This window comes from Erythrolamprus reginae, chromosome 8 (genome assembly GCF_031021105.1).
Source record: "Erythrolamprus reginae isolate rEryReg1 chromosome 8, rEryReg1.hap1, whole genome shotgun sequence".
Lineage (NCBI taxonomy): Eukaryota > Metazoa > Chordata > Lepidosauria > Squamata > Dipsadidae > Erythrolamprus > Erythrolamprus reginae.
The window spans coordinates 33405972-33432522 of record NC_091957.1 but is presented as its reverse complement, the minus strand read 5'-3'; the positions used below and the strand labels follow the sequence as shown (position 1 = coordinate 33432522).

The following is a 26551-nucleotide window of genomic DNA, read 5'->3' as shown; positions in this document are numbered from 1 at the left end:
CTCCTTTGTGACCTACTGCAGGATTTCTCTCCCTTCCTTTTTAACATCTCCCTGAAGCCACTGAGTGAGATAATCCAATTCCATGGGATGAGATATATGCTGACAGGACACTGCTTTCCTTCTCTATCCCTTGTGATCCAATGGATGCTATGGAAGTCCTTTCGAAGTGCCTGGAGATTGCAGGGCCCTGAATTAGGGACAGCAGGGTTCAAGTGAAGCTAGATAAGAGAAATAGCTTTTGGATGCATCGAGCTTTATGCTTTATGGATGGGGTGGCCCCACCCCAGGGGTTCTCCTAGATTCACAATTCCTGCTCAAAGAGGAGATGGCAGTTGTGACTAGAAGAGCCTTTGCACAATTTTGGTTTGTGCATCAACTGTGCCGTTTTCCAGATTGTGAGAGACTGCCCTCAGTCACTCATGCCTTGGTCATCTCCGGTTTGGATTAGTGCAATATGCTTGCATAGGGCTACCCTTGGAAGAGTATTTGGTCCGTTCTTCTGTATTCCGAGATGCCAGATTTTTTGTTGAATGGCTTTTATTATTGTTGTTAACTGGTCGGTATTGTGTCCAAGATGGGTACCAAACAAATTGTTACTAAGTGTTTAAATAAAACAAATATGCAAATGAAGCATTAAGTGGCTGATCAGGTTTGTAGATGCCAGCAGAGAGAGGTTCATAAATAATCATTTCTACTAGGAAGATGGAAAACATTCTCTGCTTGGAAACGTTGAGGGTTCTGAATCTGAAAATAAAGCATTCCTTAGATAAAGACAAGTGGAACATTTTATTTTGCATCTTCTAGCATTGAGAATGATATTCACATGGAACCCCAAATTCTTATTTTGCATACTAAGAAGTATGTAAAGTAAGTGGTATGATAATTCATGCTAAATATTATTTGTTGATTGTTGTATAATGTGTCAATAGGGAAATATTGCAACCTAATTGCAAGCAATAGAAGGGATAGTTAAATAGAAAGAAGCAAAGTTTTGCAGTCTGGACATTGTTTAACATTTATTTTAAAAAAGTCATTACCTTGGCTAAAGTTAAATGTAACAAATACTTATTTTTTAAATTTAGTAACAGGTAATATTTAATGTCATCTGTTACCTCATTGATTGTATTTCTGGGCTCATAGATTGAATTATAGGTGAACAAATGTTTTTTTTAAGTTTCCATTGTTCTTTGGTAGAACAATAGAAACATTTGAGTTTTGTAACATGGAATATTCTAAACTTCCAAAAGAACATTTTGAATGGGGCCATTTTTTTCATTCTCAAAACAATCAATTTCCCCCTATTTTATGCCTATCAGATTTGTTTGGTTGGTTGAGATACAGAACTCTTGCTTCCTTCTATAATACCAAAGGGTATATTCAATGGTGCATCTTTTTTTTTAACAGTGAAAGCAAATTGAATACATTGGTGCAGAAGCTTCATGACTTCTTGGCTCACCCATCAGAAGAATTGGAGGACGCAAATTCTCCTCCAAGATTACCCATGAGCAAAAATATAGGTAAAAGAGCTTCATACTAAAGCTGATAAGTTTTGCAGTTTTTAAAAGTTATATTTTCTGATATCACACAGAATTGTATAGCTAGGAAAAGCATGACAGTTATTGATGTCTTGTTTTAATAAACAAATTTATGACTGAAATATCAATATATAATATTTGGGAAAGAGAAAATGTTTCTAACTAGTCTTATTGGTATTTCAATTGTTTCTTATATTTGAATTTCATAATATGCTTCATTGTTTTCTACCAAGTTTTTTTTCAACTATTATTGCTAATGTCAATTTTTTCTTTGTTTTTTACTTTCTTATTGCTTTTATTTCTGTGCAGTAGAAATCTAAAATTTTGGCAGGTTATATAGAAAAATACAAGCATCCATAGTAAAAAAAAGACACATGGATATACACACACATTTCACACTAGAAGTGTTTTTTTAAAAAAATCTCACAACCTTTTTGGTATGGATCTAAATATGGATTATTTCCATGTGGGAATTGGCTTCTCAAAGCCACATTGGCTATGAAATGTATTTAATTTTCTTTTTAAAAATATATAGCAGCTGTTTTAGAACTCATATAATATCAAAACAAAAAGGTGACACAGAAGGGGAAACATTTTTGTTTCATTCTAGCAAGAAATTTATTATTTGCCTAGATCAGCCAAAATTTTGGATCATGTTGGCTGTGCTTGGTAAGTTTGTTGCAGACTTTTCATTACCAAGCAAGGTAACATAGATAGTGCCAGAAGGGAGTGGGGTTATAGTTTTTACAGTCTTTTACACTACTATATGAATAGAATAGAATTCTTTATTAGCCAAGTGTGATTGGACACACATGGAATTTGTCTTTGGTGCATATGCTCTCAGTGTATATTGAAGAAAAGATACATGTTGTATGGAAGGAACAGTCAGGAGACTTTTGTGTCAGCTGAAACCCCACCCCTAGTTTGAGCAAAGCTGCCTCCACAAAGTATTGCGTGTTGTCACAGCAAATGGACGTTACTTGCACAGTCTCATTTCTATATCCATCAAGTATTCCCTGTCCACTTGCTAGTACACTTTTCTTTCTTTGATACATAACTAGTAAAAGTCTTTGAATGTGAAATGGAATGGAAATCGGAATAGGAATAAGAACAGGAAGAGATGGATGAGATAGAATAGCAATAGGATGGAATGGAATGGATTTCAGCAAGCTTTCTCTTCTCCATCTCCATTTGCTATTGTAGAAGAGAGGGGGAGGGAGAGAGGGAGATGTGAGAGATGTTGATCATAACCTCCTTGAGTTACAACAGTGGTTCTCAACCTAGGGGTCGGGACCCCTTTAGGGTCGAATGACCATTTCACAGTGGTCACCTAAGACCATGAGAAAAGACAAATTTCCCCTGTAGGAACTAAAGCTTCTATTCTGTCAATCAGCTTAAAGCTCTGTTGGGAGAATCAGCACTAGACCTATCGTTGGGGGTCACCAAAACATGAGAAACTGTATTAAGGGATCGTGGCATTAGAAAATTTGAGGACCACTAAGTTACAAGAATTTAGAACAATTGTTGCAAAACTGAGTTTTCTGAAGTGGACCACTAGACTTGTAAACAACTTTTAAAATGATGTAGTAAAAAGAAAAACAAAAGACTCCTCCAGGAGGAAAACAAATTAAAATTTAAATTGTGTGTATTATTTAATGGACTGATAAATTGGCAAAATGGACTGCTAAATTGGCCATGCCATCATGTGACATATAACGGATTGTGGGGACAATATGTTGGCTCTGTTAAAAAGTGCTATTGCTAACATGTTATAAGCCATTTTGAGTCTAAGGAGAAGAGCGGCATAAAAATCAAATGAATGAATAAATAAATAAATAAATAAATATAACAACGTTTTTAGCCTTTGCAGAGCAAAGGTGGGTGTGTCCTACAGGTGATGCATCTGTGCCACAGGCCATCAGTATAACAACCCTGATATATACCATTAAAAGGAGACAAGCAAAAAGCCCAAAAAGAAAACCAAAGGACCAAAACACCTCATTAGCAATCAGCACCTGCTTGACTACAGATTAACATCAAGATTAACACTCACCCAACAACTAAAAAGTAAAAATCACAATCAAGGCATTAACGCAATCAAACATGATAAGAGCAAACAGCAGCCTAATCAAGAAACTACCAAAAGCACACCCACAAACCAGTGGTAGATAAAAATAAGAGCAAACCCCACTCCTTTATCGCAGTGATAATGTTACCTAGTTTGGTAATGAAATGCCTGCAAGAAACCTCAGCGTCAAGAACCCTACAATTACAAATACAGTGGTACCTCGTGATACGAACCCCCCGTAATACGAACATTTCAAGATACGAACCAGGGGTTCGGAAATTTTTTGCCTCTTCATACGAACCTTTTTCGACTTACGAACCCACAGCAGATCGCAAAAAGCCGAAAACGCCATTGCCGATTGTAAAAATGGCGCTCCACCAGGCGCTGCCGCCTGGCTGTAACCTTCTGAAACAGCCGGGCGCTTCTCCGCGGCCTCTGGAACCTGAACCCGAACTTTTGCCAAACTTCCGGGTTTGGCGTTCGGGAGAACACCGAGAAGCCCCCCAGCTGTTTTAAAAGATGACAGCCGGGTGGCGGAGCCCAGCAGAGCACCTTTTTGCGATCTGTGGTGGGTTCGTAAGTCGAAAAAAGTTTGTATGAAGAGGCAAAAAATTTCCGAACTCCCAGTTCGTATCTCAAAATGGAGCGCCATTTCGCAATTCCCCCCCCCTTGCACGCATTAATTGCTTTTACATTGTTTCCTATGGGAAACATTGTTTCGTGTTACGAACTTTTCGCCTTACGAACCTCCTTCCGGAACCAATTAGGTTCGTAAGACGAGGTATTACTGTATCTTCTATTGGTAATCATGTTAGTTGTTCAACATTTTGATTCCTTCCTCTGCCCCCCCCCCCAACCAGCTTGTGGGGTGTTAGGTGGTGAATAATGTGGGTCTGGTATTCCTTGCCCCATCTCTTTTGCAAGGCTTTATACTTTGACTCCCCTCCCCCATCAACATGGTGTAATAGTGAATAGTCTCATAAATATAAAGTCATTTGAATATTTTGAACAGTTATTATGATTTTTAAAATGTTGCTATCACATGTTTGTATGTTTCCTGTAGATAGTGACAGTATGCCTGGAAATACTCCAGCCCCAGTGGAAAACAACAAGGAAGAGGTAAGAATAGAAAATAGTAATTGTATTGATATAATAATACATGGGAAATTATTTGATAGTTCAGCTTTCAGATTACTTTTATTAGATATGTGCAAATTGCTCTGAATTTGAGTTGTTTTGAATCCCAAACACTTATTTTAAGTTTTAAGTACCAAACAGCTCAGCTTAAATGCAAAATAGACTTTTGGGCCATTTTTGTTTTTGGCCATTTTTGTTTTACGCATGAAATACTTCTGAATGATTGAAGTGGGATATTTCAAATATTAAACATTGTGCATCCCTATTTATTACTGTTGAAATATGAAAAGTTGCACTTTCAGTTTTAGGTTCACTTGGTAGCCTTGAAAAGTTTAGGGAGGAATTGTTATTGCAAGCTGTCCAAAGCAATTCTACTGAATCTTTTTTGAACTGAGGACTTTTGGACACCATCATGTACGTTGTTTGGCACTATTATGGACATAGTTTGCCATATTCTTGTTCTGAGTTTTTTCAACTTCCCAATCTAGTCTAGTTGGTCTAACATACTAAGTAGCTTGATTCTGCTTGGCTTCCAACTCCAGAAAAAATAAGTGCCCCTTCTTTGTTTGTGTGCTTGCATTTCATTCCCCTTTTTCTAAAGTCATGCCTCTCTCAATCTTTGCAAGAAAGAAGGACTCTTGAAACTGCAGTTGTTCCAAAAGGAGCTTTAATTGAAAGGCTTGTGATAGCAAGCGGTCTAGGCAGGAACAAAATCTTCCCACTTAAAAAACAGTCATTTAAACCAGTGCAAGCAAAACCCCTCCCACAACACAGCACACCCATGCAGGAAACAGAAACTTCATATCAAGATCCCTCCAATCCTCCCCCCTCTCTCTCTACATATTTTTATTTCTCTTTCTCTCTCTCCCATACACACAGACACACACGCACACAAGTGTGTGTGTTTGTTTGTGTCACATGTTTTTGCTGAATTTGAAAATTAAGGGAGACTAGGATAGATCTATTTCGGCCTTGTTCTGGCCTCATCAGCTAGCCATACCCTCTCACTGGGTTTTGAACTTGGAGCCTTCGACTTGTAAGGCAGAGAATTAACCTCTAGGTTGCAGTATCTAATCCCTTCAGCTTTGTACCAGGGAGGGGGCTATATGTTTTTTCTGTCAAATCAGCCTGGTATATTGAAGGCATCACGGCATTCTTTTTGCCTCTCGGCCCAACCCAGGGCTATTTCCAAGTCAGTTAATTTATTCATAGCCGACAAACTATATTCTGTATTCTATATTCTGTATACATATATTTAAATACAACCACGTGAATAAACTTGCAAGGATAGCAAAACTTATTTTTCCTGTTTTTCCTAGAAGAGCAATTCAGAGCCAATGCATTTGTGACAAAGGCAGTGAATACGAAGCTACTTTCAAATAAGAGGGTAGTCTCTGACTGGATTGCACAACATAAGATACTAACTTCAATTATTAAATTAACAGATTTTTCCAGAGTTCACACACTCCCAAGTGACTAACAAAACAGGTTAAGGGGCTAAGTATGTTTTCGACATGCATTTTCTGTATATTTCAAATGATTTGACTACACTTTGTTGTAAGCTGCCCTGAGTCTATGGAGAAGGGCGGCATAGAAATCCGAACAAACAAACAAACGAATAAATAAACAAACTGATTTGGTGTCACAGAAATGACAGTAGGGCTGGGTCAGATTCATTATTGAGCATTCTCTAGGTGTGATGGAATACAAATCCTTTTACACACCCCTCCCCCATCACTATTATCTGGAATGAAGCCAGCTTCGTATTGTATTTATTTTTAAATTTCTATTCAACTTTTAAATCAGGAGCTCAAGGAGATGCATGTAATGTTCCTTCCTCCTATTTTATTGCTACCACAAAAACTCACTGAGATAGGTTGAGTTGAAAGTGAGTGAGTGAGTGGCCCTGTATCATAACTTTACTATGCTGCTGTATCATGTTGGGAAGACTGTCTTTGGTGGAACCAATTTGTTACATTCTAGTTTTATAGTTTGTGTACATGCAGTACGTATTTCAAATTTCCAAGGACTTTAGTATCCTAAGAATGTGTCTGTGTCTTGAACAGTCTGTCTTGATAGGTGCAGTGTGCAGAGACATTCAAGGGATTCATAAGCGCAATTAGGCATTCTCCTTCCATACATCAAACGTAAATTTCTTGTGGATTCAACATACGGCAGGCTTCTCAGCCACTTGATGTGCGAAACTGAATGTGGATATAAGCGCTATATGTACTCCTTGTGTAATGTCTACTCTTTCAGTAACCATTTGAAACTATGATGGGGCTGAATGAGGGGCACTTACCACTTCCAATTGCAGGCCCATGTTCGCCATTTGTGGCTTTTTCTTCTTTTGATAAGCAGAATCAGCACTGATGCTGCAACTGCCTGGGATTTGCCCAAAGACAACCAAAGAGACTGCTGCACCTTCCATCCAAAATTGGTGTGATTACATGACAATGCACTTTATGTCTGTATCACTCAGTGACCAAGATCCCCATTCAGTCGAAGACTGCTAATATTTGGTTTGTTGACATATTCTTGGGAGAGAGATTTATTTTGACACATAATTCTTTTTCTTTGTAACTGAAATCAGCTCGATTGTTTCCAATAATTTCACCCACGTTTTTTGCTTATTTTATACTGTGATTCTATAGTAACTTCCAGCATACAAATTAGACACATTTACTTATTATTTATAAATATTTTTGCAAATATTTACTTACACATATTTTTGCATTTCCAAGTTATTTTAACGCATCCAGTAATTGAAGCATATCTATATTTAATTTAATTTAATTTAATTTATTAGATTTGTATGCTGCCCCTCTCTGGAGACTCGGAGTGGCTCACAACAATAACAACAATGTAAACAAATCTAATACATTTAAAAACATCTAAAAACCCATTATTAAAACCATACAACACAAACCATACATAAATAATATAAACCCAGGGGCTCAATTTCCCCATGCCTGACGACATAGGTGGGTCTTCAGTAGCTTACGAAAAGCAAGGAGGGTGGGGGCGGTTCTGATCTCTGGGGGGAGTTGATTCCAGAGGGCCGGAGCCGCCACAGAGAAGGCTCTTCCCCTGGGTCCCGTCAGATGACATTGTTTAGTCGACGGGACCTGGAGAAGGCCAACTCTCTGGGACCTAATCGGTCGCTGGGATTCGTGTGGCAGAAGACGGTTCTTAAGGTATTCTGGTCCGATGCCATGTAGGGCTTTATAGGTCATTACCAACACTTTAAATTGTGACCGGAAACTAATCTGCAACCAATGTAGGCTGCGGAGTGTTGATGAAACATGGGCGAATCTAGGGAGCCCCACGATAGCTCTTGCTGCCGCATTCTGCAGGACATGACATGAATCTTTATTGATTAATCCTTGGGCCATATCAAAGTGCAAAGTCCTGGAAACAAATTATTACTAAAATTTGATAAAAACAATTTAAAATAGAATTTGATAAAATACAATTTAAAATGAAATTGGAATAAAATATGATTTTAAATAAAGTTGGAATAAAATACAATCTAAAATGAAATTGAAGAAAATACAATAATTTAAGATACAGTTAAAATATGATAAAATTATATTTTGGTGTCACCCCTGCAATCTACCTCAATCAGTCTCACCTATGCAATTCTTGACTGATCTATTTTGTTTAAATACTGTGCTGTGTTAAATGTTATTTTCAGGTTCTGGCCACACATAAAGTTAAGTTGTTTTGATGTGGGGATCCCAATGGGTCATTTGTTTGGTATAGAGACCAAGGTACCTGTCTGTCACCCTCTTATACAAACAACAATCAAATAGGATATGAGTCAGGTCTTCTACCGTTAGATAGTAATGAATAAATATATTTATAGCTGAACTTTTTATGGTGTCTTAAGGGTTGAAATACAGAAGTAATTTGCATTCGAAGTAATATCTGAGATGATATGCACAGACAGGAATATTGCTATTTTCATTTTGTATAAGAGGTTTGCATTTTTTCATATATAGGGTAGTAGCTCTTCTGAAAGATCCAAATCATTAGGATCATCGCGCTCCAAAAGGTTAGTTGGCATGTTTTTTAATTTTTAATTTTCCTGCTTCTCTGAATCAGGAGATTGACTATAAGAATTAATAATTAGGCTCAGAGGTGATTTAATAGAAATATTATGGGGCATTTGATGGAGTATATTTTCTTGCACTTTTAAAAATAATAATATTACTTTACCCATTGAATACAAATACTGTATTCTCAGATCTAAAATCTAGTTTCACAGAATTGACTGCATCCAGACAAAAAGGTGTTAAGACTTTGGAAAAAGTGCAAAGAAGAGCAACTAAGATGATTAAAGGCCTGGAGACTAAAATATATGAAGAACGGCTATGAATTTGTCTAGTCTAGAGAAAAGTAAGACTAGTGTGGACATGATAGCCATATTCCAGTATGTGAGGGACTTCCACAAAGAAGAGGGGTCAATTTATTTTCCAAAGCACCAGAAGTCAAGATAAGCAATGGATGGAAAATAATCAAGGAGAGGAAATAGAACAATTAACCAGTGGAACGGCTTGCCCTCAGAAGTTGTGGTTGTTTTATCATTGGAAGTTTTTTAAAAGAGATTGGACAGCCACTTGTCTGGAATGGTATAGGGCAGTGATGGCAACCCTTTTTCCCCTCAGGTGCCAAAAGCACGTGCGTGTGCACTGTGCACAAGCTTGAGTGCCCACACCCATAATTCGATGGTGTCCTGCCCCCCATGCATGTGCGCATGATCCCCTTGGCTCCATTTCCCGATTTTGTGTGGGCCCGGTAGGTCTGTTTTTCATCCTCCCCAGGCTCCAGAGGCTTCCCTAGAGCCTATGGAGGGAGAAAATGCCCTCTCCCACCTTCCTGGAGGCCCTCCAGACGCCGAAAATACCCTCCCAGAGCCTCCAAGTGAACCGAAAATCAGCTGGCTGGCACACATAATTTGTGTTGGAACTAAGCTAAGGCAACAGTTTGCGTGCCGCCAGATATGGCTCCGTATGCCACCTGTGGCCCAAGTGCCATAGGTTTGCCATCACTGGTATAGGGTCTCCTGGTTGAGCAGAGGTCTGGACTAGAAAACCTCCAAGGTCCCTTTCAGCTGTACTCTGATTGGTTGACTGTGGAATTATGATTATCAATTATAATTCTTTTAGTCAATTTTTAAAAGTTCTTCATAAACTCTGATAGACTCCTCGCATAAAAATATAATTTGAGGCTATAGTGTTGTGCAAAATTGACTTTGCTAAAGTTCTATAATTTTAAATATGTACACATAATATAATGAATATTTGTCTTTGCTGCTTGTTCAGAAAACCCACAATTGTAACGAAATATGTTGGCTCAGATGAAGAACAAACTTTAGATGAAACCATTACTCATGATATTTCAAATGAAAATTCGGAAAATGAAGTTGATATGAAAAGTTTGCCAAAAGGTAATTAATCTGTTAGTTTAGAAGTACTGTCAATATTAGAATATTTTCTAAGTCGCTGAATAAACCTCTTTCTCCTTTCTTGTCTTTTCCATTTTGAAAATGCTGGCTATTACTGATAGAAATAATGGATACTAGCAGCAGTTGATTTCAGGAGATAAAGAGTGGGAATAAGTAGTTCATTAATTTAAGAGTATATTACAACAAATTGTATACAAATGTAACAAATTTAAGTTCATTAAATAGTACATCTGGATAGGAAAAGATGGTATAGTGGGAGAGTTTAATAGATGGAACATATAGCTTACATTCAGTTAGATAATTAAATACTATTGAAAAAGAAACTTAAAATACCTTTTAAAAAGTGATTGGTATGATTTCTTTAGTATAATCTATCATGTAAACATCCTTTTAAAGTGCCCACTCACATTGGCAATCAGAGTTAATATATTTTTCTTGACTCTGATCACTCCATTCCATTCCTGGTGGGGGATTGATGGATTCTTTTTAAATAGGGTGTATCACTTGCAACCTGACACAATATGCAGTTTGAAGGCAGTAGCAAAAGTTTTATTTATAGTCTTAGCTTACAAAAACTGGTGTATTGTGTGCGAGTATGTATACAGTATAGGTAATTTTATAAGTTTTCCTCTTTTATGTAGATGTATGTATATAATGTATGTGTTAATGGTGTGCTATATTTTTTAATTCTGTCAGTTGGTCTGTGGACCATATATAACCGCTGAATGTTGCAGATAATGTATAAATGTATATTGCACTATATATATTTTTACATAAAAATTATTTTATTATAAACATATATAAAGCATTTTTAAAACATTGGATGATATGTGTAGTGATATTTCTATATTACCATCATTTAATATTTCTAATACTATATACATTTTATTTTATCTTACATCAGTATCCCTTTTATTCCTATATTCAACCGATCCTCTGTTCCTTCCTTTCCCTGTTATTTAAGTTAGTTGACTATTTAATTTGTCTTTATTTTGTTTTTTGTTTTTTCCGACTTTCTAACCAAGAGTAAAATTTATTCCAACTTTGGTAGTAAATTCCGATTCATCTTTATCTTTTACAGTGATCCCTCGATTTTCGCGGGGGTTACGTTCCAAGACCTCCCGCGAAAATCGATTTTCCGCGATGTAGCGGCGCGGAAGTAAAAACACCATTTTTGGCTGCCCCCCGCCCGCCTGCCCGATTTCCCTCTGCCCAGCTGGGGAGGTGGATTCGCCGCCCCCACCAGCCTGATCTCCCTCTGGTGACTGGGGACACGGATCCAACGCCCTCGCCAGCCCGATCTCCCTCCGCCCGGCTGGGGAGGTAGATTCACCGCCCCTGCCAGCCCGATCTCCCTCCGCTGGCTGGGGACGCGGATCCAACGTCCTCGCCAGCCCGATCTCCCTCCGCCCGGCTGGGGAGGTGGATTCACCGTCCCTGCCAGCCCGATCTCCCTCCGGTGGCTGGGGACGCGGATCCAACGCCCTCGCCAGCCCGATCTCCCTCCGCCCGGCTGGGGAGGTGGATTCACCGCCCCTGCCAGCCCGATCTCCCTCCGGTGGCTAGGGACGCGGATCCAACGCCCTCGCCGGCCCGATCCCCCCCCCCCGCACGGCTGGGGAGGTGGATTCATAGCCCCTGACAGCCCGATCTCCCTCCGGTGGCTGGGGACGCGGATCCAACGCCCTCGCCAGCCCGATCTCCCTCCGCCCGGCTGGGGAGATGGATTCACCGCCCCTGCCAGCCCGATCTCCCTCCGGTGGCTGGGGACGCAGATCCACTGCCCTCGCAGCCCGATCTCCCTCTGTGGGGGGGGGCAACGAACCGACGATCGGGGGCTGTCCGTCCCTGTTGAGTGGCGCAGGGCAGGCACAGGGAGGGAGGGAGAGAAAGGAAAGAGAGAGAAAGGGAGGGAGAGAAAATTGAATGAAGGAGGGAGAGAAAGAAAGAGTAAGGTAGAAAGGATAGAGAAAAAGGAAGAGAAAGGGAGGGGGAGCACTTTTGTCCCAGCTATCAGCGAGGGGGCTGCAGGAGAGGTGGGGGCAGGTGTTCTCACAGAGAGGGAGAGGGAGAAAGAGAGAGAGAGCAAGAGGGGGGAGAGTAGAAGGTAGAGAGAGAGAGAAAAATGATAGAAAAAGGGAGAAAAAAGAGAAATGAGAAAATGATTGAAGCAGAGAATGACAGGAAAGAAAAAGAAAGAGAGAGAGAAGTGACTCTTGGTGATGACGTATGACGTCATTGGGTGGGAAAAACCGTGGTATAGGAAAAAAACCGTGGAGTATTTTTTAATTATTATTTTTTGAAAAACCGTGGTATAGCGTTTCGCGAAAATCGAGACCGCGAAAATCGAGGGATCACTGTATTTCCATTGTTGATTTATCAATTTCTGCACAGATCACAATTTTTTCTAATAATTCATCTTCTGTTGGTATGTTTTCACTTTTCCATTGTTATGCAAAAATGAATCTTGCCGCAGTTGTTATATATAGAATTAAGTACATTTGACATCTTTCCTATCCTTTATGGGTTATTCCCAGTAGGAATAGTTCTGGTTTTTTTTTCCAATTTTCTTTTCCAGTATTTCCTCTAACCATTTTTGAACTCTGTTCCAGAATATTTTAGTCTTGCTATACTGTATTGCACTATATTTGAGTACCTCTGTCTTATATATTAATCACATATTATTAATTTATTAGTGAACTATATAATCCATATACAGTATTAGTCAGGATTTGTCACAAATGTATAACATTAATCATTATCTAATATCATGATATGGTGACACTATTTGTGCCCTGCATTGGTGTGAATGTACACCCACGAAAAATGAAGAAAAGTGAAATGCATTCAGAGCAGGACAAAAAGGCAGAAAGGTTAGGAATATTTTGGCATATGCTATCTTATTATCATATAAAGTTAATAATTGCCAAATTATTGTGTTAACAAGAAATTGCCAAATCTGTAAAGAAGGGGGATAAAACCTTCTTCAGATATATTAGTGATAGGAAGAAGAAAAACTGCAGCATCACAAAGCTTAGTGCCGGGAATAATACATGCATTGATGGGAATAAGGAGATCGCTGACCATTTCAATAGCTACTTCTGTTCAGTTTTCTCAAAAGATACCTTACAATATAATGCTATAGATGGATATAGCATTGCTTCCAGCTGTACGGATTCAGCTCCAGTGATCTTAGAAGCCGATGTCTTAGAAGAACTTGAACGATTAAAGATAAATAAGGCAATGGGTCCAGATGGCATCCACCCCAGAGTTCTTAAAGAACTCTGATTTCTCATTGCTACCCCCCTGACTGATTTGTTTAACCAATCCCTGTTAACAGGAGATGTTCCTGAGGATTGGAGAATGGCCAGTGTTGTGCCTATCCACAAGAAGGGCAGTAGAGAAGAAGCTGGTAACTACAGGCCAGTTAGCTTGACATCAGTTATAGTTAAAATAATGGAGACTACTCAAAAAGAGGAGAAATCAGCACCTAAAAAACAATAACTTATTGGACCCAAATCAGCATGGCTTTACTGAAGGCAAATCATGTCAGACTAATCTCATTGATTTCTTTGACTATGTCACAAAGGTGTTGGGTGAAGATGGTGCCATGGATATTGCCTATCTGGACTTCAGCAAAGCCTTTGATATGGTTCCAAATAAAAAGCTGATAGATAAATTATTGAAGATTGGACTTAATCCCTGGACAGTTCAGTGGATTTGCAGCTGGCTGAAGCGTAGACATCAGAGAGTTATTGTTAATGGCGAGTATTCTGAGCAGAGACAGGTTACAAGCGGTGTGCCACAAGGGTCTGTTCTGGGTCCTATTCTTTTTAATATGTTTGTGAGTGATATAGGGGAAAGTTTGGTAGGGAAGGTTTGCCTATTTGCCGATGACTCTAAAGTGTGCAATAGGGTTGATATTCCTGGAGGCGTCTGTAATATGGTAAATGGTTTAGCTTTACTAGATAAATGGTCAAAGCAATGGAAACTGCAGTTTAATGTTTCCAAATGTAAAATAATGCACTTGGGGAAAAGGAATCCTCAATCGGAGTATTGTATTGGCAGTTCTGTGTTAGCAAAAACTTCAGAAGAGAAGGATTTAGGGGTAGTGACAGTCTCAAAATGGGTGAGCAGTGTGGTCGGGCGGTAGGAAAAGCAAGTAGGATGCTTGGCTGCATAGCTAGAGGTATAACAAGCAGGAAGAGGGAGATTGTGATCCCGCTATATAGAGCACTGGTGAGACCACATTTAGAATACTGTGTTCAGTTCTGGAAACCTCACCTACAAAAAGATATTGACAAAATTAAACGGGTCCAAAGACGGGCTACAAGAATGGTGGAAGGTCTTAAGCATAAAACGTATCAGGAAAGTCTTAATGAACTCAATCTGTATAGTCTGAAGGACAGAAGGAAAAGGGGGGACATGATCGAAACATTTAAATATGTCAAAAGGTTAAATAAGGTTCAGGAGGGAAGTGTTTTTAATAGGAAAGTGAACACAAGAATAAGGGGACACAATCTGAAGTTAGTTGGGGGAAAGATCAAAAGCAAAATAAGACAATATTATTTTACTTAAAGAGTAGTAGATCCTTGGAACAAACTTCCAGCAGACGTGGTTGGTAAATCCACAGTAACTGAATTTAAACATGCCTGGGATAAACATATATCCATCCTAAGATAAAATACAAGAAATAGTATAAGGGCAGACTAGATGGACGGTGAGGTCTTTTTCTGCCGTCAATCTTCTATGTTTCTATGTTTCTATTAGAAAAGATTCCCAGATAGTAGATGAGACATTGGCATGCCATAAAAATACCAGGAGAATTGAAAAAGTCTGCCTAAGTAGGATTGGGTAAACCTTCTCTTGAAGATATTTTTTAAACCCTTTGTAATTATAGTGCTTTAGAGTCATCACAAAGGTTAGATAAAGTGGCTAATCCTCAGGGCATAATAACTATATGAATTTCATACATTTTATTGTAATTTTTAACTATAATTTTCTTAGGAACTATTGTTGTACAACCAGAGCCAGTACTTAATGAAGATAAAGATGACTTTAAAGGACCTGAATTTAGGAACAGAAATACTACAGGGCACAAACTAAAACCAGAAACTCAGAAGAAGCGAGGAGGTAATGCATTATGAATTACGTTAAAGTCTATCTTTAAAAGATTTCATTTTGGTCATTACTTTGTGCATATTGAATGTTAGTTTTTCAGTGCCTTCTGATTTTCTAATAGGCAAGATAGGTTAAAAAGAATAGTAGTTATGTTGCTGCCTGGCACTTGGAAGTTAGGGCCGGCAATCTGATACCTTGGCAATATAAGAAGACCACAAACTCTTTTCCTGTGGCACTGGCTACCTTGCCATTCACAGCTGCTAGAAATCAGCATCCATACTTCCCTTACATTTTGAAGTGAGAGGAACACAAAGAAAAGTAAAAGAATCTAAAAGAATCTAAAAATAAAAATTGTCCAGTTCCTCCAAATTAAGTCAGGTTTTAATTTTTTTTTAAAGTCCCTGTCCACCTTTGTGACACATCTTCTCCCATTTTGCATCATTTTAAAACCCAGAAGAAATCTCAGTGTGCAGAAACTTAGGGTATGAGGTGTTGGTTAAGAAAAAGCTATCAAGAAAAGAGAAATGTTTTATCAGCTGCTTAAGGAACTTTAGGGAGCTAATTGCTGTTAGGAAGTACATATTGGGTGATGTAGTTTCTTATTCATGCCATATAGAAGATTTTAATGGTGTGCAAAATGTTTCTTGGAGAAGCAGTTCCTGTATATCTGATGTGCAAAACAAATTGAGCATAGTTGCTCACTAATTGTTTGCTCTTGCCACTTAAAGAAAAAAAATAGCTGCCACAAATCTTAATTATTGTCCTATAATGTAACTTTGCAACCTGAGAAAGTTTTGTATGGAGTTGATGAATTAGAAACATTTTGTGACTTACAAAACTAATTGTGAGACTGATGCACAATTCCCATGCAAATGGAAATCAGGCAGCAGAATTGTATGCAGGCTTGAAAATTTGATAAATTTTAATTATTTTGAAAATATGAAATACACTCTTACTTAGAAATTGAAACTTCTAATTTTTGTTCAGTTTGGGATCTTCCTTAAAAGCTTGTTAATCCTGTTCTCTTTAGAAGTGATAGCATTTATATGTATTTTTTATAACATTTTTATTATTTATATTATTTATAAATTATAATTTAAAACATGCTATATAGTTAATATTTACATAGAAATGCTTATTCATATTAAGATACTGAATTACAACTATAAAAGCTTAAGTGTATGTAACTGTCTTAAATTTTTTAATAATAATCATTTTTATTTTGTCAAACTTTGTTTAATAGTAATTTTTTCGACATGTGATATACCTTGTAACAACTCCACATTCAGTGTCTTCCACATGTGCTTGATAATATGACACACATTGTGCCATTGACATGAAGAATCACTTTTCAAATTATATGGATAAAATGTGTTAAAATAATATTTTACTGGAAAAAACGGAAGAGCTTCTAACACATTCATTCACTCCTCCCTCTCTCCCTCTCCCCCCCCACCCCCCCCACCCCCTGGCTGTCTCTCTGATAGAGGAAGGGCTTCATGGAATTGTTAGCTGTACAGCTTGTGGTCAGCAGGTGAATCATTTTCAAAAAGATTCTATCTACAGGCATCCAACATTGAAAGTTCTTATATGTAAGGTATATATATTTATATATTCTCTTTCTATCTCTCTCTCTATGCACTGACATTCTAATGAAGGTACCAATAGGCAGAAGATAAATTTATTGAAAATCTACCGTATTTTTCGCTCCATAAGACGCACCTGCTGATAAGACGCACCTAGATTTTAGAGGAGGAAAATAGAAAAAAAATATTTTGAGCCAAAAAGGGGAGAGGAAGAGAGGAAGGAGTGAAAGAAGGGAGTGAGGGAGGGAAGAAGGGAGGAAGGAAAAGGAAAGCAAGAAATGGAGGGAGGAAAGGAAGGAAGGAAGGAAAGAAAGAAAGAAAGGGGGAAGGGACAGGAACAGAGGAAGGAAGCAAGGAAACTTATGAAAGGGGAGAGTAAGAGAGGAAGGACTGAAGGGAGGGAGGGAAGAAGGTAGGAAGGAGAAAGAAAAGAAGAAATAGAGGAAGGGAAGGTAAAAGAGAGAAAGAAAAAGAGCAAGAAAGAAAGCAAGAAAGAGAGAAAGAAAGAAAATGAAAGAGAAATAAAAATAGAGGGGGAATGAAAGAAATGGAATGAGGGAAGGAAGGAGAGAAAGAAAGCAAGAGAAAGAAAAAAGAATGAAAGAGCAAGAGAGCAAGAGAGAAAAAGAAAGAAGGAAAGAAAGAAAGAAAGGCAACTTCAAAGAAAGGCTCACTGAGCATCTCTCACTCTCTCTCTCTTTCTATCCCTCTTTCTTTCTTTCTCTTCCTTTCTCTCTCTCCTCTTTCTTTATCTCCTCTCTCTCTCTCCCTCTCTCTTTCTCTCCCCCCTCTCTTCCCCTTTCCCTCTCTCTTTCTCTCTCTCTTGCTATCTCTCCCCCCTCTCCCTCTCTCTCCCCCCTCTCCCTCTCTCTTTCTCTCTCTCCCTCTCTTGCTATCTCTCCCCCCTCTCCCACTCTCTTTCTCCCTCTCCCTCTCTTTCTCTCTCTCCCCCTCTCTCTTTCTCTCTCTCTCCCCCTCTTTCTCTCTCTTCTTCTCACTTTCTCTCTCTTGTTTCCTTTCTGTCTGGGCAGATGGCTGCCTTCTGCCTTGGGGCGCGATTCGCCCCCTCTCCTCCTCCGTCGCCGCCTTCTGCCTTGGGGCGCGATCCGCCCCCTCTCCTCCTCCACCGCTTCCTGCCTTGGGCGAGCAATCCCGGAGTCCGGGACTGTGTGGCTTTGCGCCATGAAGAGGAAACGGCTCCGGCAGCAGGGAAAAGTCGGCCGTTTTCTCTTCATAGCGTAAAGCCACCCTGTCCCGGACTGCTCGCCCAAGGCAGGGGGCGGCGGAGGAGGAGAGGGGGCGGATCGCGCCCCAAGGCAGAAGGCAGCGACGTTGGAGAGGGGGCAGATTGCGCCCCAAGGCAGGAGGAGGCAGCGGAGGAGAGGAGGCAGATCGCGCCCCAACGCAGGAGGTGGCAGAGGAGGAGAGGAGGCGGATCGGGCGGGCAATAGGGCAGCGTGGAGAAGCCAGCGGGGAGGCAGGGGCGGCCGCGGCTCCCTTTACTCCTACTGCCACACCTCCCCGCCCCCGCCCACCTCCCCGCGGGCTGGCAGGGGGATGGGGAGCGCGCGCCCGTGGAAAAGGGCGCTCGGGTGTATTTGGGGGTGCACGCCTGCTCACGGGCGCAGCTTACGAGGAACGGTGGGCCAGGCAGCAGCTAGCCGGCGGGATGGCGCTTCCGAATTCGCAGCCTCCCCCCCCCCCTCCCTGTCTGCATCTTCGCTCCATAAGACGAGGCTGATTTTTCATCCTACTTTGGGAGGGAAAAAACTGCGTCTTATGGAGCGAAAAATACGGTATTTTGTATGCACTCATGCACTGATTTTGGTTTTCTGTGGTCTATAAAAAAGTATCATCTCTTTAAACTTGTGTCATGAAAATATGGATTTTGGAATGACAAAAATACTTTTGAAAGAAGGAAACATCAATAGTTAATGCGGTATATAGGCAGTCACTGAAGTTCTTTCCAACTCTGGTCAAAAGAGACCTGGGGCATCCAGAAAGGGAAAACATATTTTCCATTGTTTTCAAAATGTTTTAGCCATATTTCTACTATAGAAATCAGAACAATACTTTTATTTGGGGTGGGGGGAGGCCCAGGGCATTATGGTTCCAGATAAATTGGTGGTAAAAAACCCGAAGCCTTTACTTCCCAATAAGACTTTTCAGAAACTTCTTAGGTAATAATAATAATAATAATAATAATAATAATAATAATAATAATATTAATTAATTAATTAGATTTCTATGCCACCCCTTTCCAAGGACTCGGGGCGGCTCACAATAACAATAACAGTATAGTACAAATCTAATAGCTTAAACCAAAATTAAAATCCCACCATCATTAAAAAACAATACTACGCAATCATACCATACTCAAATCTTATTAGTCAAAAGGGGGTACATTAGTCTCCCCATACCTGGTGACATAAATGGGTCTTCAGAGTCTTGTGGAAGGCGAGGAGGCTGGGGGCAGTTCGAATCTCTGGGGGGGAGTTGATTCCAGAGAGCCGGGGCCATCACAGAGAAGGCTCTTCCCCTGGGTCCCTCCAGATGACATTGTTTAGTCGACGGGACCCAGAGAAGGCTGACTCTGTGGGACCTAATCGGCTGCTGGGATTTGTACGGCAGAAGGCGGTCCCATAGGTATTCTGGTCCGATGCCATGAAGGCCTTTATAGGTCATTACCTACACTTTGAATTGTGACTGGAAACTAATCGGCAACCAGTGCAGGCCGCGGAGTGTTGACGAGACATGGGCATATCTAGGAAAGCCCATGATTGCTCTCGCGGCCGCCTTCTGCACGATCTAAAGTTTCCGAACACTCTTCAGAGGTAGCCCCATGTAGAGAGCATTGCAGTAGTCGAACCTCGAGGTGATAAGGGCATGAGTGACTGTGAGTAGAAACTCCCTGTCCAAATAGCTTCCTAGTTTCCCTGCAGTATCTCTACTTTTTAAAAAGCTACTCGGGCAGGACTCAACATTGTAATTCAATACTGTAGTTCAAGAACAATGGGGTAATCAGCCTAAGATACCACTTACCAAATCACAAGGATCCTCCACAATAAGCGTTAATGCTAGATCCTCTGCCATCTCACTACTAGTGTTATTTTACATTGGAAAGGACAGCAGCCACACACTGAGCCACCAGCTTCAATACTATTGTGTCCACCTCTATTGAGCTGCATTGATTGCCATTGTGTTTGCAAGTGCCATTTGAGTTTTCTGTCAAGCATTAATAACTTTCATGGCTGCTTTTCACAGATAATTGTGGCTCCCTTCCCTCTTCCCACAAAGTTTAGTGGAAAGGAGCCCAAGAGTGGGTATTTTCAGCAAGGGTCCCATCCTGCAGTCCTTGTGGAATCATCAACACCAGATTACTTTATAGAAATTGGATTAAATTTCTTCAATATTGAATTATGTTTCTATTTATTCTTCTACAAACCTACACAGAAATACACAAACATACATATATATGCTCTTACATTTTTTGTATATACACAAAAATCTATGAAATATACAGAGTGTATCAAAATTCAAGGCCTCTAGGCCAATTACAATGTGCTTTATTAGTTTTCCCCCCCCAGAGATAATGTTGCTATATAGACTTGTTTATCAACCATAATTAGAACCAGTAAGTTGGTCACTATGTGACACAAACACTGAGTGGAAAATCACATGACTGCGATTGTGCTTACAGTTTTATTTCAGCTTTGCTTTGGTTTATAGCGTCAGAAGATTACAAGAGATTAAGCAGGAACACATTGGGGAACAAACATTGAAAGCAATGCACTGTTACTGGCTTTTTGCTTGGTCTCCAACCTCAAGTTGTTTAGAAGGGAAACAAAGTCTTATCAGTTACAGACAGCAGCTGCCAGCTGGCTAATGAAGGTCACAGAGCTTAGCTTCTTAACTTGCGCTTCACTTTTTGGAGAAATGCTGCACGGCAGAGCACCCTACTGCTTCAATTCAGAGGCAGAGGGATTGCAAAGGGGGGGGGAGAAAAAAGGGATAGGGCATAGGACAATTTGATACTGTACTTACTGACTCTCATGACAAATACGTGACTGAGAAAGTCATAAATGTGGGTATTGGTCACAAATTTACTTTTCCACACAGCTGTTGCCCGAAGCAGTCGCTAAACAAGATCTTCTGTTTTGGAATGTTCAAAGGTCATGCATCAAATGAGTAAAGCAGTGTTTAAAAGAAAATGATAATTCAAACATTTAATTTCATTTTAAATAATAAATTATCTTTGGAATATAACTTTCGTACATACCATGTTTCACCCAAAATAAGACCCTGTCTTATATTTTTTTGAATCCTGAAATAATTATTATTGCCATGTACTCAAAAGCCTGATTGGGTTTATTATCAGGGGATGTCTTATTTTTTGGGTGGGGGGCAGGGTACTGTGTATAGTATGGCAGGATCGGGATGTAAACTATCTAGAGGCCAATTTGACTAAAGCAGTGTATACATTTTATTCATAAATTAAAAAAAGCTTGACTCAGGTTCAGCTGAGTTCTGCCTAGTGTTGGTAGAGAAATAATATTGTAAATTGCTTCAGAGCAAAATTTGTGTTTTACCGTATTTTTTGGAGTATAAGATGCACCAGAGTATAAGATACACCTTAGGTTTTGGGGAGGAAAATACGGAAAAGAATCTGCTTACCAGATATTCATCTGGCTAGCATCCTTAGTCTGGTCACAAGGGCTTTAAAAAATACCTTATTCAGAGAGTGTAACAATGAAAGAGTAAGAGCTGGGAACATTGTTAGCACCTGTTAGGGCTGGGAAGAAACATTTGGAGCAAGTAGAGCAATAAAAGACACTACAAAGACAGGGTTTGGAAAACATTGACAGAGAGTAACAGTGAAAGAGCTTGCAAGCCAGTAAGAGCTGAGAACATCATTAGCACCTGGTTAGGGCTGGAAATAAACATTTGGAGCAAGTTAGACCAATGAAAAAAAACCCTGCACAGATTTGGGGCTTGGAAAACATTCGTCACAAAGAGTAACAATAAAAGAACCTGCAAGGTAAGAGCTGGGAATATCATTAGCACCTAGTTAGGGCTGGAAAAAAAAACCTTAGAAAAAAGCTACATTCAGAGTATAAGACGCACCTGAATTTTCAGCCTTTTTTAGTGAGGAAAAAGGTACATTTTATACTCCGAAAAATACTGTATATTTGATTCCAACGATGAAATTAAAAAAATATATATGTCAGTGTCCTAAAAGAAAGCATAAGAATGCTATTAAGCAATATAATCAAGCAATTTAATTAAGCTTTCTGAAAAAAATGCTTTTTCTTCATAGAATTGCTTCAAATATTATATGAGTGATGACATCAGCCGTGATGCAGATGGAATGGATGAACAGTGTAGGTAAGTGTATAAAATTGTCATCATTTAATTAAACCTGATAAACTGAACAGAACTTACCTCTCCTTGTTTAAAATGTTCAGAAATTAAATTGCTTCATATATTTTTTTTGGAGAATAATGTAACTCGTTACTTTTTGACAATATTAAAGGTTTGTTAATAATGCCTATATAAATTTGATGTATTAGAATTAGTAAAAACATATTCCTACAAAAGTTGTTAAATGATCTAGAAATAGGAGAAATAGTTCACCCCATTCATCTAGCCTTTTCTATAATTTGTATGATTTAACTTGCATTTAGTCCAAACAAAATACAGAAGTAACTGGAGAATAATTGAGGGGAAGTTAATGAGTTTTGGGATGCCAAGGTTTTTATAGTGTGAGATAAAGTGCATGAGTCCCATTGAACTCAGGGTTTGAGAACTGCTCTGAATTTCCAGTCTCATAAATGACTGACTACCTCTAAGGTATCTGGATTAATGCTAATTTGGCTTGTTTTCCTGTGATAGAAAATTGAGATAGTCTTACCTTTTGAAAATAATATAGCTCCTTGTATCCCACTCCTGTTGTATATTAATGAAAAACCTCTGTTCTTCGTTTTTGGGAACATATTTTAAAAATGTTAAAACTTTAATTTCAGATGGTGTGCCGAAGGTGGAAACTTAATTTGCTGTGACTTTTGCCATAACGCATTCTGCAAAAAATGTATATTGCGCAATTTAGGCCGAAAGGAGCTGTCAACTATAATGGATGAAAATAATAAATGGCATTGCTATATTTGTCAACCAGAACCTTTGCTGGACTTGATCACTGCTTGTGATAGTGTATTTGAAAACTTGGAACAATTATTGCAACAAAATAAGAAGAGAATCAGAGTCGACAGTGATAAAAGTAAAATGTGTGATAATTCCCTTAAATATTCTTCAAAGAAAAATAGTTCAAATTGTAATGGAGAAGAAAAGAAATTAGATAATCCATATTCTGGTGCTCTAACTTATTCTTATAAAGCATTAATGGTGCCAAAGGTCCTGCTGAAAAAAACAAAAAAGCTTGCTGAAACCACAACTAACATGAATGCTAGTTTTATAAAGTTTCTCAAGGAGGCAGCTGAAAATTCTGAAATAAACAGAACAGTACATATACGTCAGCTGAAGGCTTTTAAGTCTGTATTAACTGACATTAAAAAGGCTCATGCAGCACTGGAGGAAGGCCTGAACCTGGAGATTCAATCTCTGGGTGCTAAATTCAAACAGAAACAAACCAAAGAGAAAGAAACAGAAATTAGAACGAGTGACAGTGAAATTAAAAAAACAGAAGAAAAAGAATTCAAAGAAACTAAAACTGTATCGGAAGCCAGTGAGCCGTCCAGTGATCAGAGTGTGCCAGTAACAGAACAGATGGGAAATAAAAAATTGAACTGTAAAGATAAAAAGTCTGGCAAAAGTGAAGAGCTTCAATATAAATCTGATAACACTGAAGCAACAGATATGGACATTGTTTCTATTCCCTCTTCTGTTCCTGAAGATATTTTTGAATCCTGTATGGATGTGCAGAAAGCAGATGGACAGAGTGTTGCAAACAGAACAGAGCACAGTTCAGGAAATACTAATAAATCTAAAGATAATAAAGGTGGGAGTAAGTTGACACATTCTCCCAAAGTTAAGAAGGAATTGGTTGTAAAATTGACACCTGTTTCCTTCTCTTCTTCTCCTGTGAAACCTGAGGATCCAGATGAAAAACTGGAAAAGGGAGAGGACCAAGAAGATGGAGAAGAAAATTGTAGTTCTGAATGCATGCCAGAAAAAGATTGCCTTTCACCGGTAGAAGATCTCAGAAGATCTCCACGAGTTAAAACGACACCTTTAAGGCGTCCAACAGACATAAATACTTTAACTTCTAATTCTGAGGAAGACAGTAATGAGCTGTATGGTGAAAAGTATGGCAGAAAAACTACACAGCCCAAAAGGAAAAAAGACAAGGAGAGTTCTCTGAGCGGCCCTATTTGCAGTCCTCAGTCAAACAAAGACCAGAGTTCTGATTCTGATGAAATGCCTGCTGTTCTCCAGGAGGTGGCCATGATGAGCCACAATTCTTCAGATCCTGATAGTGGCAATGAACTTTCCAAAGATGCACTAAATACATTAAAGAACAGAGTAGTGAAGGAGGAGAACGGAAAACGAAAAAGGAAAAGTTCTAGTTCAGGTTCAGATTTGGATGCTAAGAAGGGTAATTCAAATAAAGATTTAGCTGCTGCTAAAAAGAAACGCCAGAACTGCTCAGATTCTTCTAATAATGATTCTGAATTGGAAAGAGAAAATACAACAAAAAGAGAGCAAACCAAGAAAACTACAAAAGAAACACCAAAGAAAGATAATTACATTTCTGGGGAAGAGGAATTACCTAGAAAAGAAACTAGAGAGTCAAACCAGAAGCAGCAAAATGAATTGTCCAGTGACGTTGATGAATTTTTAATTTCAGACAAGGAGAAGGCAGGCAGCTCTTTGGAAGACACACCTGGTAAAGAGAGCTCCGTTAAAGAAAAGCGGGGGCAAAATGTCAAAGAGAGTGCATTGAAAGGAAGGCAGAATGTTTCCTCTAGAAAAGACAATAGCAGCACTTCAGGCAAGCAAAGCAAATCATGTGAAAAACGACAGGATTTATCTTCTGATGATGCAGGAGAGTCTCCAAAGCCAGAACCAAGTGGTGAGTCCTCAGATGAAATCAAAAAAGCCAAAAAGGAAAAAGGAAAAAGGAAAAATGAGAGAAAGACTTCTGAAAGGAGGCAAAGTGATTCCTGCTCTGAAATTGAGAAGCCTTCTCCGGAAAAAGAAAGCGGCAGTGCTTCTGGAAGCAGCAGTAAAAACCAAAAAACACTTGAAGGAAAAACAGAAAGGAACTTAAGAAGGAGAACTACTAAGAAACTCCAAGATAATGTTTCAGATGCTGAGAAATCCTCCCCAAACAAAGAGGGAACCTGTGACCCTTTGGAAGACAATTTAAATAAAAAGGGAGAGAAAGCTAAAGAAAAGAAGAAAAACCCTAAAAAGAGGAATTCAAAAAACCCGAGAGGCGAGTTCCTGTCTTCTTCTGATGAAGACTTCTATGAGGAGAAAAAGAACAAAAAGAGAGGGACAACCAAGAAGGGAAGTGGCAAAGGTGGCGGTAAAGAGACAGGGAAACGCGAGTTTAAAAAAACCAAGGACACGTCTGTCAGTGCTGCCGCCACATCATCTTCATCAAACGAAGCTGAAAATGAAAATTTGAATTCGGAGGGCGAGGAAAGCAGTGATGAGCAGAAAATAAAGCCAGTAACAGAAAGTTTGGACAGAAAACTGGGATTTTTTCAGTCTTCAGGTGTGCACATGATTACATCTAAACTTTTGTTTATTATTTCTTTAGAGAATATATCTATATCTATATCTATATGTTTTTGAGCCTAATCCATACATTTTACTAATTTCTTGAAGATTTTTATTTTTTGGGTGCTTTGCATTTAGATTTCAAGGATATTTGGATTAGCGCTAAATTGCCAGTCTTGTTGATATGACTATTAAAAAGAAGAAATTCAATACAATGGTTAAGCAGGTGCCTCCTGGGAGCCCTTTTTTCCTTAGGAGGATCATCTATTCAAACTAAAATTGAATTTAAATCTGAAGTTTCCCAGATTTTCAGTCAGCCATTAATATGACTGACTAGAAATTCTGAAAGCTGTAACTTAGGTACATGGGTAGGTACATTTAGGAGAATGGAGGCATATATGAGTGAGAAAATTCACTCGGAACGATATAGTTTCACAACTATTTTGTCATTTCTCTTTCAATATTTCTGTTTTCTGCTAAACATTGCATTGATTTATATCTACCATCATAAAAAAGGAGAAAGAAAAATGAAAAATACTGAAAGCTCATTGATTTAAGCAAAGTCTAATAATAGTTGCATTGCTTAGAGAATAGACTGTTTATAATTCATGAAAATGAAATATGAGAAATTTTCAACTTATTTAATGAGTGTGTGTGAGAGAGAGAGAACACTTTTTGATTCAGTTTATTTGTAGAGGCATTGATTCAGATTTTTTAATGCCTTTGTTCCCAAAATTGGTCAAGGCTACAGTAAAAAATACATAATTATTATTCAATAGTTACAGTATAGAACAGTTAAAACAACTAGATATAAAGTTATATCACATTTTAAGATTATCTTTCATGAAAAGTTGGCTAGATTTTCTATAAATGAAGCACATAATAGCATGTA

General features: G+C 38.9%; 1 protein-coding gene across 2 annotated transcripts in view; it reads left to right on the top strand.

The window, feature by feature from the left end:
* Positions 1 to 26551, top strand: part of ATRX (ATRX chromatin remodeler) — a 120031-nt gene that overhangs the window by 9567 nt on the left and 83913 nt on the right. For both annotated transcript variants that reach the window (XM_070759607.1, XM_070759608.1), the window contains exons 2-9: positions 1405 to 1517; positions 4667 to 4722; positions 8745 to 8797; positions 10068 to 10192; positions 15218 to 15343; positions 16819 to 16928; positions 22235 to 22302; positions 22941 to 25654. In XM_070759607.1, coding sequence (XP_070615708.1) covers positions 1405 to 1517; positions 4667 to 4722; positions 8745 to 8797; positions 10068 to 10192; positions 15218 to 15343; positions 16819 to 16928; positions 22235 to 22302; positions 22941 to 25654 — 3365 coding nt within the window. The remainder of the gene's footprint in view (positions 1 to 1404; positions 1518 to 4666; positions 4723 to 8744; positions 8798 to 10067; positions 10193 to 15217; positions 15344 to 16818; positions 16929 to 22234; positions 22303 to 22940; positions 25655 to 26551) is intronic.